Source organism: Protopterus annectens, chromosome 8.part0, assembly GCF_019279795.1.
Source record: "Protopterus annectens isolate FY-2018-M chromosome 8.part0, PAN1.0, whole genome shotgun sequence".
Lineage (NCBI taxonomy): Eukaryota > Metazoa > Chordata > Ceratodontiformes > Protopteridae > Protopterus > Protopterus annectens.
Genome location: NC_056741.1, coordinates 1,364,947,664 through 1,364,964,864, shown reverse-complemented (window position 1 = coordinate 1,364,964,864; position 17,201 = coordinate 1,364,947,664). Strand labels below are relative to the sequence as shown.

General features: G+C 43.4%; 1 protein-coding gene across 2 annotated transcripts in view; it reads right to left on the bottom strand.

Moving 5' to 3' along the window:
* The window catches only part of HMBS (hydroxymethylbilane synthase), a 378,523-nt gene that overhangs the window by 192,019 nt on the left and 169,303 nt on the right, over positions 1–17,201 (bottom strand). For both annotated transcript variants that reach the window (XM_044080943.1, XM_044080944.1), the window contains exons 7-8: positions 9,079–9,156; positions 8,549–8,624 (exon numbers count right to left, since the gene is read on the bottom strand). In XM_044080943.1, the coding sequence (XP_043936878.1) occupies positions 8,549–8,624; positions 9,079–9,156 (154 nt within the window). The remainder of the gene's footprint in view (positions 1–8,548; positions 8,625–9,078; positions 9,157–17,201) is intronic.

Genomic DNA, 17,201 nt, shown 5'->3' with positions numbered 1-17,201 from the left:
GATTTAGAGTAAAGAGGCAGATGATAATGCTTGGTGAAGGTATGTACAGAACTCCAAATTGCTGCTTCCAAAGTGTCCTTGGTAGGTACTCCTCTGAGGTAGGCAGTTGAAGTGGCTGTTGCCCTGGTGGAATGAGACCTAATGCTGTTAGGTGCAGTTTTCCCATGGTGTGTATAGCAGAAACGTATACAATGCCCTATCCATTTTGAAATGGTCTGTTTTGAAATGGCTTTTCCCTGTGTTTCTGCAGCATATGCTACAAATAATTGCTCAGTTTTCTGGAAAAAATACTTTTGTTTTGTCCAAGTAGAAGTGTAACTGCCTGTGTATGTCCAAGGAATGCAGTAGTCTCTCACCTTTGTTCTGTGGATTTGGATAAAAAGTTGGCAAGTGAATAGTTTGGTTTAGAGCCACACTGGATACCACCTTTGGCATAAACGTAGGGTTAGTTCTTAAAGACACCCTGTCCTGGTGGAAAATGAGGAAAGGTTCCACCGCCATTAGTGCCTGTAATTCTGAAACTCTTCGAGCTGAGGTTATTGCCAGGAGCAGAGCAGTTTTCCAAGAGACATATTTTAAGTCTGCTGAGTTAGTTGGCTCAAAAGGAGGTAAAGTTAATTTTTCCAAGACGAAGTTGAGGTCCCAAGTTGGAGTTGGTGCTCTGCGGGGCAGTCTTATGTTTTTAGCCCCTCTGAGGTACTGTTTTAGCAAAGGATGAGAAAAAATTGGTGGATCTGTGTTGTAATGAGCAGAGATGGCAGAGGCATGGATCTTAATGGATGAAAAGGAGAGGCCTTTGTCCAGCATCTCAGTCAAGTATTATAGAATCTGAGGAATGTTTGGGACAAGAGGGTCAAGGCTGTGAGCCTGGTTCCAGGCACAGAATCTCTTCCATTTATCTGAATAGGCTTTCCTGGTGCTAGGCCTTCTGGCCTCCATAATGACATCCATAACAGCTTTGGAGAGAGGCATTGTTTGCTTGACTAAGGAATCTGACATGCAGCCAGGTTTAAAGTCTTGAGCTGGCCGTGAAGTATATGATTGTTTTGCCGAGTCAGAAGTTGTGAGATTTGAGGCAAAATGAGTACCTTTGAGAGGAGAGGTATTGGTGGGAAAGCGTATACTTGTAGGTTTTTCTAGCTGAATGAGAGGGCATCCACTTTCCATGCTTGTGGGTGGTAAGTCCTTGTGCAGAATTTCTGTAGCTGGCAATTCATTGGGGATGCGAACAGATCTATGTCTAGGCTCCACCATTTCTGGGTTATCATCCTGAACATTTGTGGATGTAATTTTCACTCGTGCAGATCCATGATGTTTCTGCTTAAGTCATCTGCCAGTGTGTTTTTCTCTCCTGGCAGGAATTGTGCTTGCAGATGAACTTGATAGGTTATAGCTGTGTTCCACAAGGTCATGGCTTGTCTGCAGAGGGGATATGAATGAGTGCCCCCTTGCTTGTTTATGTAACACATAACTGTGGTGTTGTCAGTCTTTAGTATTAGTTGTCCTGGATGCAGAAGGTCCTTGAAAGCTATAAGGGCATTTTGTACAGCTAGCATCTCTTTTTGATTGATGTGAAGATGCCTTTGTTCTGCGGGCCACTTGCCCTGAATACATTTTCCTGCCATGTGTGCTCCCCAGGCGTAATCCGAAGCATCTGTTGTCAGTGTTTGCCTGGCTGTGGGTTGAGTGAAAGGATGTCCCTTGTTGAGGTGACAGGCTTGAGCCCACCATTGAAACTCCTGTTGAAGGCAAGGAATAAGTGGTATTACTGTTTCCAAACTGTGACAGTGTTGAGACCAGACACTCTTTAGGTACCATTGTAGTTTCCTCTTATGCAGTTTGACATATGGAATTAGTAGCATGCAAGATGCCATGTAACCCAAGGCCTGCAGAATTTTTCTTGCAGGGAGTTGGGTTTTTGTTGCCATCAATTGGAAATATTGAGTTAGTTGTCCTTGATTGCCTGGTGTGAGCTATGCCATCTGGGTCGTTGTATTTAAGCTGGCACCCAGGAATATTATCTCTTGTGAGGGCACTAGTTTTGATTTCTTTTCGTTTACTGTGTACCCTAGGCAAATTAGCAGTCTTTTTACAAACGCCAGATGCTTTAGAAGAATGTCTTTGCTCTCTGCTTGAATAAGGCAGTTGTCCAAGAATGGGTAAATTTGAATTCCTTTTTGTCTGCAAAATGCAATTACTGGTGCCAGGCATTTTGTAAAGACCCTGGGCGCAGTAGATAAGCCAAAGGGCAGTGCAGAGAATTGGTAATGCATTGAACCTGCTGAGGTATCTTCTGCAATTTTGTCTGATAGGGACATGCAGGTATGCCTCCTTGAGGTTCAAAGTTACGAGCCAAGCTTTCTTGCCCAGCATGGGAAGAAGCTGCTGTAGTGTCAACATTTTGAATCTTGGAACATCCAGGTAAGTATTTAGCGAAGAAAGAACCAGAATGGGCCTCCAGGCTTTGTCCTTTCTGGGAACCAGAAAGAGTCTTGAGTAAAATCCTTGTCCTTGCTCCTGTGTTGGTACCTTTTGAATAGCTCTCATGTCCATGAGTGCCGTAATTTGTCTTTGAGCCTCTGCCCATTGATTTGGTGGCAGATTTGGCATTCCTTTTAACCTTGGCAGCGTGTGAAAGTGGAACCTGTAACCTTGAGACACAATATTGAGAACCCATTTGTCTTTGGTGATCATTTGCCAATTGTGAACGAAAAGTGCCAGGCTCCCCCCCCCAAGGGGGCTGCCAAGAGAGAGATGTTTGGTAGCTGTAGTGGGAAGTCATTGGGGCTGTTTTTTATAAGGTTGAGGCCTGTCTTCCCCTTCTTTCTGGGTTGAAGCACCCCATTGTCGAGGCCTGTAAGTACCTTGTGGTTGACCTCTGCCTCTTGGACGTCTGTATCTGCCCATTTGAGGTCTGTCTGAGACTGGAAAGGACCAATTCTTTATGGCCAATTTCTGCTAAAACGAGGAGGCTGAACCTGTAAGAAATCCTTCACCGTTTGCATAGATTTTGCTTTATCCTCCATTTTCTTTAATACCTCTTTCATAGATTCATAGATTAGTACTAAGCTAACTGCCCTTGCGAGCCATTTTAAGCCTAGCCAATTATCCCTTGTGAGACTCAAACCCTGCACTTTGTGTTTGTAAGGCAAACACCTTAACCATTAGGCCACCCTCCCAACCCTTTCTGCCTTAACTCCAAATAAAACATCCTGCTGCAAAGGTGCATCTAATAATTTTGCTTTAACATGCTCTGGCAAAGTCTGTTCTTTTAACCAAGCATGTCTTCTAATGACAGACCCTGTAACTGCTGCTCTACAGGAGGCCTCTAAGGAATCAAAACCACATTGCACAGTATGTTTTCCCACTTGTTCAGCTGCATGCAATAAATCCTGCATTTCCTTATAATTAGGAAGATCTGAATTTGGAAGCATTTTTTGTTTCAACTGAGACATCAAATATTACTGGTTTCAACTGAGACATCAAATATTACTTACTGGTATTTAAGCATGTGAAACTGGCCATTTAAGGCTCTCATTGCTAAAGTTGCAGATGTATACACTTTCTTCCCCCATCTGTCTAATGCTCTGGAATCTCTGTCAGGGGGGACTGGATTTTTTTGCTGTAGAAGCCTTTACCCCTTTGAGACCCTGGGAAATAGTTTCAGGATCAGCAACAGGGCTTTTATAAAGGAATTTGTGAGAGTCAGGGACACTGTAGTATCTGTCTGGCTTAACTGGAGCAGGAGGTAAAGAATCAGGATTTAAACTGGATTCAGAATAAACATCATCCACAATATCTAACACTGGTGGAATAGCAAGGGGTCTGTGTTGAGGTAATAAAAGAAAATCTCCGAGCCTTTTCTTGGATTCTGTGTAATCCTGGCCCTCCCAATGGAAATGCTCCCGCATGGTATGTAAGGTTTCCCCAAAGGAGTAGTTCTCTGGTGGAGAGGCTGAAGGAACAGATTCCTCAGCATCAGAATCCTCATAAGGGGGTAAAGAGTATCCTTGGTCTGAGCATGAATGTGAGGAGATGGACACCAGGTCGGATGAGTCATAGTCTGCATCCTGTCTAGGCCTTTTATCAGGGGGAGGGTGGGACCCCCTGATCAGAGTAATTACGGCTTCGGACATTTTGAGCATCTGTTTCTTAGGCATGGAGGCCTGTCCTGGTGAATGCTAAAGTTTTTTCTTTGTTTTAGGTTTAACAGAAGATTTAATGGTTAACTGAGTAGGCCTGAAAACACCCTCTGAAGCTGCAGGTTGTTCAGCTACTCCGGAGCCCTCTGAAGGGTTAGTCTCGGTAGGCCGCAAGTCTGGTGTATCCAAAGGCCCAGCCATCTCCATGTGGGAGTCAGAGGCGGCCTGTGGTTCCAAAGAAGCGGTTGTCAGAGGTTGCGAAGGTGCCTCGCTGAAAACCGGAGAACCGGCGACTGGCCTAGAAGAGGCTTCGTCATCAGTTTTGGGCCTCGGATGCCTGTCCTTGTCTTTGCGTTTTTTGTATAACGCGGTAGTTCCGACGGCATGGTGTAATTGAATTTACTGCCAAAATAATGTCGGGCAAAATCAAACAGACGTTTAATAGTGCGCTTGTTAAACCTAAAAGCACAAAACCGACAACCTGTGACGTCGTGGTCTGGGCCTAGGCATGGGATACAATAGGAATGGAAATCCTTATGAGGTATTTGCTTCCCACAAGAAATGCAATTATTAACTTTTACGGACATCGGTCTGAGGTAAGAAAAAGTTTCCCCAATGGGGTACTTAGCTTTGTAGAAGACTTCGGTTCTGGATTCGGAATGAAAATCTCAGGAGTCGGCCGAGTGGCACTTGCGAACTGCTTTTGCATCGGGCACCGCGCGGCAAGAAAGACTGAAGAAAATGGCGTCGGCTGCATCTTATATACCCCTGGCGCACTGACGTCAGGGAAGAAGCGACAGCAACCGACGCCGGACCAAGACTTTGGAACTCGGGCAGACTGCTGGACCGCCTGACAGCAGATAACCCAAGTGTAATGACTGCAGCAGTGTAACATGATGAACATCTGTGAACTAAGGACAGGTCCATTTGGCTATTGAATTACTTAGTGGGATACTGGATGCATAGCAATCCAAAGAAAATATCAACAGTGACAGGTTATGCTACTATACTCAGGACAATGAGCTCCATGATTAAGACCAGTACAGGTTTACAACCAGAAGATTTTGCCAAACTACATGTCTACTGTTCTCAGACTATCTGACACCAGAGTAAATCTAACTCAACTTCAGCAAGGCCTCCAATAAGGTCCCATACATGAGATTAAATGTGTAAAAGAAAGGGATCAGGGTATACAGGAAAATGATTAGACTACAGAACTAGCTGAAGAAAAGATAGTAACACAGTGGAGGGCAAAGGAAGGGGTCAGAGAATGAGGTGGACTTGATAATCATCACAGGGGTTAATCATAGGTCCTGTGATGTTCAAAATACTTGTAAATGTCACTAAAAGGAATAGAAGACAAAGGAACCCTCTTTACGGACAACAATAAAATAGTGACAAAGGTGGAGAATGTAGGGATCATCAGAAAGTTAATGAGGTGGTAGGAAAAGAGGCAGCTCAGTGTGAAGACATGTCAGGCAATTTATCAAAGCGATGTCAATAAAACATACAACTATTTCACTGATGGCAAGACCTTTAACTTTATAAAGAAAAAGAAGGACCCAGAACTGACAACAATAGCGTCCACATCCCTTGTGAAAATGCAGCTGTTAAAATGAAAATTATGCTATGCTGTATCAAAAGAAGTGATGGACAAATGGATATTTGGTACAAGTATAAAAAGAACCAGTAAAGCCAAATCTAGAGTTCGGAGGACAGTTCAGCAGAATATAAAGAGGAAATGAGACTTTTCACTTATCAACAGGGTATAGGACAGTTACTTGGTTGTTGACAGAGAATGTTGGGAAAGTAGACAGTGAAAGAATAACAGCTACTGACTTTACTTCCTGGAAGTAAAAAGGAATGGGCATGGAGATGGGGAGGATAGCATGATATGGGTCCACAAACTTCTGAAGGGGACCATAAGGGATGACCCTGAAAAAAGAACAGATTCATAAAGGGAGATGAGAGCATAACATGCAAACAGAAGGAACTGGTTTCAGTCAGGTCACAAAGAAATAGTTCTCAAGAAACAGGTTCTAGTGATGTGGAACATTCTCCTGCAATAAGTGGTGAATTCTCCCAGCACAGAGGCATTCAATAGTAGAGGGGTAGAGCAGTGATCACCATTTCCCACACTATGGTAGGCAAGACAGCAAATCTATGCCAATTACATATGAATGAATATGATAGTAAACCATGAAATGGTCATGTGTACTGTGGGAAGCTTTACCTTTTCACAGGTAATTCTATCCACTAGCAGTGCTTACCTTATTACAGACAGTCACCTTGACATGTGGGTCCTGTCTGCTCAGGAGGAGTAAACAGCTTGAGAACTGACAGAAAAACAACAGTAATAAAACATCTTAGCAAAAACAGGCTTCAAAAGACAGCAAGAAACTAAATAAAGTGAGGTGGTGGTCATACTACCTGAATTAAACTAATTTCCACTAAACAACATTGACATCTGGTTTAAGAATAAAATTCAGTAAGCAGCTTTCTATGTTCTTGATGAAGCTAAACACATCCTTGGAATGCCTCTATTGTACTGATAGAGTGTTCTGATTCTTGATGATTTCAGTCCAATAGTTCTCTGTTAAATAAACGATTATCTAAGAAATCTAAATAAACCCCACCTCACTAGCTGCTGTCTGCTAAATAAGGAGGATCCTACACATCTATGATCAAAGAAGATGGCACTACCTTGCCACATCTTTCAGTTATAAAACTATCAAAGTTAATCCCCACCCCTGCAGTTACAAAGACAGCAGTGTATAACTTAAATGCATGAAAAAACATGGCCTCAAAGGCAGAGTTATGTAATCCACACTGACAGATGGCAATAAATCTGCAGAGAACAGTATGCTGTTTTACAGCCCCTTTACTATTTAAAGGACAACAACGGATTTCTATTATTAAATATTCTTCTCCCTATTTACTCTCCCTGCTATGAATAAACAATGCAGCATTTTAAAATATTTTAAATCAACTGTTTCTCTTCACTAGAACAGTACCTTACTGCACTGTGGTGGTTTCACTTTCAAAAAACTTTTACCCTGCCCTGGAAAAGCTTGTTGCAGTCTCCAATTTAATGATGTCATCAAGGCCAATGAATACAGGTAGTTTTCTGGCCAATTCCCTTGCCAAACTGACATTACCATGACCGTCCTAAAAACCCACCCATGCTGTGATGTCACAGCTCCCTGTTCCTTCCCCTACCCATACAGAAAGTAAAGGCTAGAACAAGGAAACAGTACACAAATCAAGTCTCTTGCTGTGAGCTGTCAATCACAGCAGGTAACCGCTCAAATTACCCTTAGCACTTTGACAACTAGAGAAGTTAGGTGTGAAGGGGGATGGGAGAGGAGTCAAAGTAGTACAATTCAGGCTTCCAAAAGACTAATTTAGCCACTCTAAAAAGAAGCAGCAGTAAAAAGCACTTTGAAATTTTGTTTTGTGGCATTTGCACTGTTTGTGTTTTAAGTAGTCACTGAAAGGCATGAAATGTTACTTAAAACTGACTGAAAGACAGCAGGGTTGCATAAAATCACTGCAGTGACAGGAGCTTTAGGAAGAAAGAGGCCTGCATGATGTAATTTTTTACAGACAAGCACTGCATTGTGGGATACCTAGAGGCGGCCTAAACAATCAAAATTACTTCAAGATGCCAGACCCCATGTGGTCAGACTCAGAAATGATGTATAAAAATATTTAAAAACCTGTAAATAGTCCCAGAGTGGTGTTAAAATGTAACAAACACCAACCCATAATGAAATAAACATGTTTTTTTGAGTCTGTGGGTGCAGTTCTCCTTTAACCCTATTCCAGTGTGGTAAGTCTCCCAGGAATCCCCGGGAATTTCTCCTTATACACAACCCAAGTTCCAGTGTTAAGAGTGGGAGAAACAACTGTCCACTTCGTTTCACACCCAATGTGTCAGCTATGAACAGATAGCTGAAGACACTTCCTATCCTCACTGTTTGACATACAGAAGTGATCTTACTTTTTGTAGCCAGACTGAAGCCATAACAATTCTTAATTGCATCAATAGAGTGATAAACAGGTAGGCTAATAAAATACTATGGCTGTTTTAATTTGCTGGAAGAAAAGTATTGAAGTACACAACCAAAAATTGACCCTGAGTGGTTGTTAAAAGCTCCAGAAACTTACAAGTGCACAAATAAAAGGAAGAACTATATTAGGGTAGTGCTTCAAAGCAATACTATTTTACTGCTACTTTACTGTCCTGTGGTGTACCGATTCCCTCTTAAAGTGACTATCCTAAACTGTACATTCCTCTACTAAAACTGTGTATGCACCATTAGTACTAGAGTCTGCATACTAGGAAACTATAACAGGCAACAAAAAAAAACAAACTGGAGTGAGCCTCCTATATGAAAGGATACAATGTCTCGAAATTCCAGGTGAGGAAATCGCTTTTTGAGCTGTGCTGCCCTCCTCAGTGAGCTGGTCCCAATCACACTGTAAAGGAAATAAGAAAACTCAACTGCCAGCACCGAAACAACACACAAAAGAGGCACAACTTATCACAGACTGTCTATCACTGTCTATCACAAGTGAAGTCGTCATGATACAGAACATGGTGAATAAGCTGGCTGTTCTAATTTGGAGGAAACCACAACACTGCAATACGAGAGCCACACATAATAAAGCTCAAGATGCCTGCTGTCTTTCTAGTTTGATTAGGAGGAGCGGAGCCCAATCATTCACGCACAGCATGACTTCTTAAAGCAGCCACAAATATCATGAAAATGTTTTACTCGGATTCTGACTGGGGAGTTACTTGGGAGTATTGCAGAATTCCATGTTAATGGATTCAAATTTAATTTTAAAACAGAAATTTAAAAGGTTATTCTTTTAACTAGGATCATCATAACATTATCCAGTCATGAAAAGGATGAGCAGTGATTCTTACCTCTTCTCTGGAAGAGTGTCTAAAGTTTTTCCAGCGTTTTGTGGATGAAGGACAACAGCATCCTGAGGATTCTCCCGTCTGAAATAAATCAAATATTAGCTGGCAGACTGATCAAAATAAGAATACGGACTGCTGTAGTTCAGTATTTAAAGTCAAGAAATTCCAGAGTATTAATGACACAGAACCATCTGATAAAAAATATATTCAGCATGTGATAAGACTTTATGTACAACACCATCACAAAAGATAATCAAACAAAAAAAGCAAAAGCAAGCAATTCCAGTAAAGTGGAAAAAGTAAGAAAATATATTGCCTAGCAGCCCAGTCATTCTGTGACATTATAAATAAAAAAATAGTTATGTACTCACCATAGCATTCCATCTGTGCTGTCCATTTTCATGTGGGTTCAGATCTGAGCCCTCAGATCCGACTCGGCCGTTGCAATAGCTTTTGGCAACCAAAAAAGCCCTGCACTTGCTCAGCTCTTAGGATCTGCAACAGGATTTTTGAAAAGGAACTTGTGGGCCTCAGGAACCCTGTAGTATCTGTCAGGTTTACAAGGAGCTGGAGGCAGGGAATCAGGGACCATACTGGCTTCCGAAAACACATCATAAACAATGTCTAGAACAGGAGGTATAGCCAAAGGCCTATGCTGAGGTAAAATAAGAAAATCCCTAAGCCTCTTTTTTGAATCAGAGAATTCCTGACTTTCCCAATGGAAATGCTCCCTTAAAGTATTTAAAGTTTCACCAAAAGAAAAATCCTCAGGGGTGGGCAGAGGGAATGGAATCCTCTGCATCAGAATCCTCGTAAGTAGGTATGGACAAATCCAGGTCATTAGAAGAGTCAGAAGAAACGGAATCTTGACCAGATGATTCATAGTCAAGCTCAGGCCTAGGCCTCTTTGAAGGGGGGGGGGGGGTTGACTACCCCTGATTAGAGTTAATTAGATCTTCAGCCATTTTGATAATTTGTTTTTTAGGCATAGGGGCCTGAACATGTGGCCTGGGAGTCGTTTTTTTCGACATAGATCGAGATTTAGGCCTTAGTATTGAAGATGGAGTTGGTTTGATATGCAAGTCTGTAGGCCTGAATACACCCTCAGAAGCCGGTGCCTGCACAGCGGCTCTGGCCCCATCCAAGGTAGAGACATCCGCGGGTTCCATAGTTGAAGTATCTTGCGGCATACCGGACTCCAAATGGGTCTCAGTAGAGGCCTGTGAGTCAGAAGTAGCGTATATCAGGGGCTGCGAAAGCGCCTCACTGAGTAGCGGCGAACTGGCGACTGGCTTAGAAGTGTCGTCAGTTTTGGACCTCAACGGCCTGTCTTTGCCTTTATGTTTTATCGAAATTCCAGTAGTCAGATGGCTAACTGATGTTATTTCTGGATAATTAAACCAAGAACCGAAATATTTAGAAGCAAAAATGTACCGATGACACATAGTGCACTGTTTAAATAAAGCACAAAACAGACAGCCAAGTACGTCATGGTCAGGGCCTAGGCAAGGAATACAGTACAGATGAAAATCTTTACGAGGTACTTGCTTTCCACAAGTAATGCAATTATTAACTTATACTGACATCAGTAAGGAGCAAGAAAAAGTTTCTCCAGCGGGGTACTTAGCTTTAAGTTGAAGACTTCGGTTCTGAAACGCGAAAATGAAAATTTCAGGAGTCGGACGACAGGCACTTGCAAACTGCTTCTGCTTTGGGCACCGTACGGCAAGAAAGACTGATGTAATGACGTCGGCTGCATGTTTTATACCCCTGACAACCTGACGTCATGGAAGAAGGGACAGCAACCGACGCAGGACCCAAGATTTTGTTAATCAGGCCGACTGAGGGCAACCTGCTAGCAGATTACCCAAATGTAATGACTGCAACAGTGAAACACGAAAAACATCATTACTGTTATAGTGTCTTCTTCACAATGATCTACTGTTAATATAACTTAAACCGCTATAATATCTTCTCTGGGGAAGACTCATTGTAACACTGTCATAAAACTTGGACAGATTTCAAGTAATACCAGAATACCTGTGAGAAGTGAAAAGTTTATATATCTACACACACACACACACACACACACACACACACACACACACACACACACACACACACACACACACACACACAGGTAGCTCATCTCTTGTAGAAGACATTGCACATTGTCAATATAACACTGTATAAAACAACAAGCTGTAGGCCAGCAGCCGTACTGTTTGGGGGTCATATCTAATCACAGCATTTATTAGCCTAGAAACAGAATAGTAAGTTATCAAAAGTACAGTTTTGTACCTACCATAAACGTAGATGTTCGAGTGCTAATACAGATGCAGTCATAACAGATGGGTTCTCCTGCAGTCAGGCGGGTCCTCGGTCGGCCGAATTCAAAAGTCTAGGTCCGGCGTCGGTTGTCGTCGCTTCTTCCCTGATGTCAGTGCGACAGGGGTATAAAAGAACCAGCCGACGCAATTTTCTTCAGTTTTTCTTGCCCCAGATGTCAGGTGCCCCCAGAAGGAAGGCAAAACAGAAATTTATGTAGTAAAGCAAATGCAATATAATCAAAAAACAGTAGTTGCAAGCAAATACACCATAAAAGAATACCCCAATGAGGTTGTATGAGGAGGTGTTAGCCATAAGGCCTGTCACAAGAGGGTAAGGAGGGAGGGAAACCTGGACTGCAGCTGTATTAGCACTCGAACATCTACATTTATGGTAGGTACAAAACTGTACTATGTTCATCGTGCATACAGCTGCAGTCATAACAGATGGGTAGAATCCCAAAGCTAATAAAGGGGTGGTAGGCACTAAGTGGAACTAGGTGGAGCCAGGATGCCCTGCAAGACTGCAGTGGCAAAGCCCGCTCTAGTTTTGGAGTATAATGGTAGGTGATAGTGCTTGGAGAAAGTATGTACAGAACTCCAAGTGGCTGCTTCCAAAATATCTTTGGTAGGAACCCCCCTGAGGAAAGCAGCAGAGGTAGCTGTGGCCCTTGTGGAGTGAGATCTGATGCCTGTAGGTACAGTTTTACCATGAAAAGAGTAACAAAAGCGTATGCAGTGGGCTATCCATTTTGAGATTGTCTGTTTGGAAATAGGCTTCCCTTGAGCACCTGTAGCATAGGACACAAAGAGTTGCTCTGATTTTCTGAAAGGCTTTGTTCTGTCCAAATAATAACGGAGCTGTCTGTGAATGTCCAAGGAATGTAGTAGCCTCTCCCCTTTGTTTTGTGGATTAGGGTAAAACGTAGGTAAGTGGATAGCCTGATTCAAGGCTACCCTGGATACTACCTTTGGCATAAATGAAGGATTGGTTCGTAAGGAAACTCTGTCCTGATGGAAAATGATGAAAGGCTGCACAGCCATGAGGGCTTGTACTTCCAAAACCCTGCGTGCTGAGGTGATAGCTAGAAGGAAGGCTGTTTTCCATGACAAATATTGCAGATCTGTTGAAGCAGCTGGCTCAAAAGGAGGTAGGGTAGTTTTTCTAGAATGAAGTTGAGGTCCCAAGCCGGTACTGGTTGCTTCCTTGGGGGTCTTATATTCTTAGCCCCTCTGAGGAACTGTCTTAAGACAGGGTGAGAGAATAAAGGAGGATCAGTGTTGTACTCTGCAGAAATGGCTGAGGCATGGATTTTGATGGAGGAGAATGAAAGTCCACTGCTTAGCAGCTCGGCTAGGTACTGTAGTATTTGAGGTAAATTCAGTATTCCAAGATTCTGACCCTTTTTCTGATTTCAGACACAAAACCGTTTCCATTTTGCGGAGTAGGCTTTTCTAGTAGAAGGCCTTCTGGCCTCCAAAATGACATCCTGCACCTCCTTGGAGAGTAGGGTCTGCTGTGAATTTAAGGAATTCTCCATGCGGCTAGATTGAGTGTTTTCAGCTGACTGTGAAGAGTTTTGAAGTTGTGCTGAGTCAGTAGAAGAGGCATTAGAGGCAGGATCCATGGTGGGGAATGCGTCGGGCTCCTCAGGAGTGGGTACCGGTGTTGTCTAGGCCAGTCTGGAGCAATGAAAATCATCTTTGGTCTGTCTGCTCTGGCTTTTAATAGAACTTTGGCCAGCAGTGGAAGAGGTGGAAAGGCATAAACCGTCATTGTTGTCCAACTGAAAGAGAGTGTGTCCACTTTCCAGGCCTGTGGATGAAAGGTCCTTGAGCAGAATTTTGTCAATTGGTAATTTCTGTGGGTGGCAAAGAGATCTATATCTGGCCTTCCCCATGCTTGAATTATCATTGTAAAAACTTGAGGATGCAACTTCCATTTGTGTGGATCTGTCATATTTCTGCTCAGGTTGTCTGCCAGTGTGTTTTCCTTCCCTGGCAGGAATTATGCTTGAAGTTGGATTTGCAATTCCAGAGCCGTGTTCCAAAGGGACATGGCTAGTCTGCACAGGGGATATGAATGAGTTCCTCCCTGTTTGTTTTTGTACCACATCACTGTGGTGTTGTCTGTTCTTATCAATAGCTGCCCTGGATGCAGTAGGTCTTTGAAAGCCATAATAGCATTTATTACTGCTAGCATTTCCTTATGATTGATGTGTAGGTGCTTTTCTTTTTGTGACCATTTGCCCTGAATGCACCGATCTGTCATGTGCGCCCCCCAGGCGTAGTCCGAGGCGTCTGTTGTGATGACTTGATTTGCTTGAGGCTTGCAGAATGGGAGACCTAGGTTTCTTTGGCATGCCTGAGCCCACCACAGAAATTCCTTTTGAAGACATGGAATCACTGGTATGATTGTTTCCAAACCGTGGCTGTGTTGAGACCATAAGTTTTTTAGGTACCACTGAAGTTTCCTCATATGCAGCTTTGCACATGGGATTAACAGGATGCAAGATGCCATGAAATCCCAGAGCCTGCAGGATTTTCCTTGCAGTCAGCCTGGTGAAGGTTGCCAGTTTTCTGAAGTATTGAGTTAATTGCCCTTGTTTCTCTGGCGTGAGGTAGGCCATCTGGGTGTTTGTATCCAAGCTGGCACCCAGGAAAATTATTGTTTGAGAGGGTATTAAGTCTTGACTTCTTTTTGTTGACTGTGTATCCCAGAGATTTCAACAACATTATTACAAAAGCCAGGTGTTTCAGAAGTGTGTTTGCTGTCCGCTTGGATCAGGCAGTCGTCCAGATATGGGTATATTTGTATCCCTTGAAGTCTGCAGAAGGCAATTACTGATGCCAGGCATTTCGTGAACACTCTGGGCGCAGTAGATAAGCCAAAGGGCAATGCAGAGAATTGATAATGGGATGAACTGCAAGAAATCTGAGGTATCTTCTGCAATCTTGTCTGATTGGGACATGCAGGTATGCCTCCTTGAGGTCCAATGTCACCAGCCAAGACTCCTTGCCCAGCATGGGAAGAAGCTGCTGTAATGTGAGCATCCTGAACTTTGGTACGAGTAAATATGTGTTTAGGATGGATAGGTCCAAAATCGGTCTCCAATCTTTGCCCTTCCTTGGTACCAGGAATAGTCTGGAATAAAAACCTTGACCCTGTTCTTGTGCAGGTACCTCTTGAATAGCTTTCATGTCCATGAGATCTGAAATTTGTGTTTGTGCCTCTGCCCTTTGATTGTGTGGCAAGTTTGGCATGCCTCTCATTTTTGGGAGGGTGTGAAAGTGGATTCTGTAGCCTCTGTCTATAATGTCCAGGATCCATTTGTCTTTTGTGACAATATGCCAATTTTTCGAAAATAATGCCAGTTTTCCGCCTAAAGGTGCTGCCATTTGAGCCTTGCTTGGCATGCAAAGGGGAAAGTCATTGGGTCTGCTTTCTGAATGGCTGTGAACTATCCTCACCCCCTCTTGGTGTAGGTGTTTGCCATTGTCTGCCTCTAAATGATCCTTGAGATTGCCTTCTACCTCTCGGGCACTTGTATCTACCTCTTTGAGGTCTGTCTGTGGCTGGAAAGGACCAATTTTTTGAAGGCCAATTTCTACTGAAACGTGGCGGTTGTACCTGAAGGAAATCTTTCACTGTTTGCATTGATTTTGCCTTTTCCTCCATTTTCCTTAATACCTCCTCAGCTTTAACACCAAACAATACATCTTTTTGAAGAGGTGCATCTAATACTTTAGCCTTGACATGATCTGGTAAGGTTTGCTCTTTGAGCCAAGCATGTCTACGTATGACTGATCCTGTAACAGCAGCTCTACAAGAGGCCTCTAAAGCATCAAAACCACATTGCAAGGTATGTTTACCCACTTGCTCTGCACTATGCAACAAAACCTGCAACTCCTTCATGTCAGGTTGCGACATTTTGCTTTTCAACTGAGATAACAAAAACTGTTGATACTTTAACATACGGAACTGACAGTTTAATGCCCTCATGGTTAAAGTGGCCGAGGTGTATACCTTTTTCCCCCCACCTTTCTAAAGCTCTGGAATCTCTCTCTGAAGGTAATGGATTTTTGGCAGTGGAGGCCTTAATTCCCTTGGGACCCTGTGAAATAGTTTCTGGGTCAGCCGCATGGCTTTTGTACAGGAATTGGTGTGAATCAGGCACCCGGTAATACCGGTCAGGCTTGACTGGAGCTGGAGGTAAAGAATCTGGGTTAAGGCTGGCCTCTGAATACACATCATCTAATATGTCTAAGACAGGAGGTATAGCCAGAGGCCTGTGCTGAGGGAGCAAGAGGAAATCCCTGAGCCTTTTCTTGGAGTCTGAGTACTCTTGGGCTTCCCAGTGGAAGTGTTCCCTCAAGGTATGCAAGGTTTCCCCAAAAGAGTAATCCTCAGGGGGGGAGACAGAGGGAATGGACTCCTCTGCATCAGAATCTTCGAAAGGGGAGTAAGAATGTTCCTGGTCCTCAGAATGCTCTGAAGTAATGGAGGCCTGGTCCGAGGAAAGGTATTCTTCCTCCACTCTGGGCCTTTTGTCCGGGTGGGGTTGAGAATCCCTGATAAGAGTAATCAAATCCTCAGCCATTTTGAGCATCTGCTTTTTAGGCATGGAGCCTTGAGAGGGGCCCTGTGGAGCTTGTCTTTTAGAATGTATGGCTGCTTTAGATTTAGTGTAAGCCTTAATGGAAAAAGAAGAAGAAGGCCTGAAGACACCTTGAGAGGTGGCAGGCCTGTCTGAACTCTGAGTTTCCCCGCCCAGAGTGGCTTCAGTATCTGTAGTCGGGGTGTGGGCCGAAGAGCCTGCGACCTTGGGCACAGAAGACACCGCTAATGAAGTGTCATCGGTAGTCAGGGGCTGCGTAGGCGCCTCGCTGAGAACTGGAGCACATGTAGTCGGCTTTAGCGTGGTGTCGGTAGAAGTTGCGGACCTTGTATGTCGGTCCTTATCTTTACGTCGTTTACTCAAAATTGGAGTCGGAGTATCCGACGACATGTTGTAATTAAACTTTTTGCTAAAATAGTGTTGGGCGAACTCCACCCGACGCTTAATAGTGCGTCTGCTGAATGTAGCACAAAAACGACAGGCCGAGACGTCGTTGTCTGGGCCTAAGCAAGGTATACAGAGGGAATGGAAATCCTTATGCAGTATTTGCTTCCCACATGAAATGCAATTATTAACTTTGTCTGACATCGGTCTGAGGCAAGAAAAGTTTCCCCAACGGGGTACTTAGCTTTCTAGAAGTCTTCAGTTGAAAAATATTCGTAATCTCAGGAGCTGGACGACCGGCACTTGCGAACTGCTTCTGCTTCGGGCACCGCGCGGCAAGAAAGACTGAAGAAAATGGCATCGACTGGTTCTTTTATACCCCTGTCGCACTGACGTCAGGGAAGAAGCGACGACAACCGACGCCGGACCTAGACTTTGGAATTCGGCCGACCGAGGACCCGCCTGACGGCAGGAGAACCCATCTGTTATGACTGCAGCTGTATGCACGATGAACATCAATCATACATCATTTGTAGCGCCTAAATATTGATGTAAAAAAGTTGTACAAGAATAATTTAGGCTTCTTTTTTCTAAATAGGGAAAAGGTGGCAGAGGAAGAGAGAAAATTTGATAACTGTGATAAGGTATAGTGGTTTATCAGTAGGAAGCATGTGTGCTGAAAACTGAGATGTATCATAAATGTGAAAAGTGGTTACTGGTTTGAAAATGCCTCCACTGGAATCCATTATGAAGCACTTAGAGAAGGATATGCTGTTGTCAATAATAACAGCAAGTA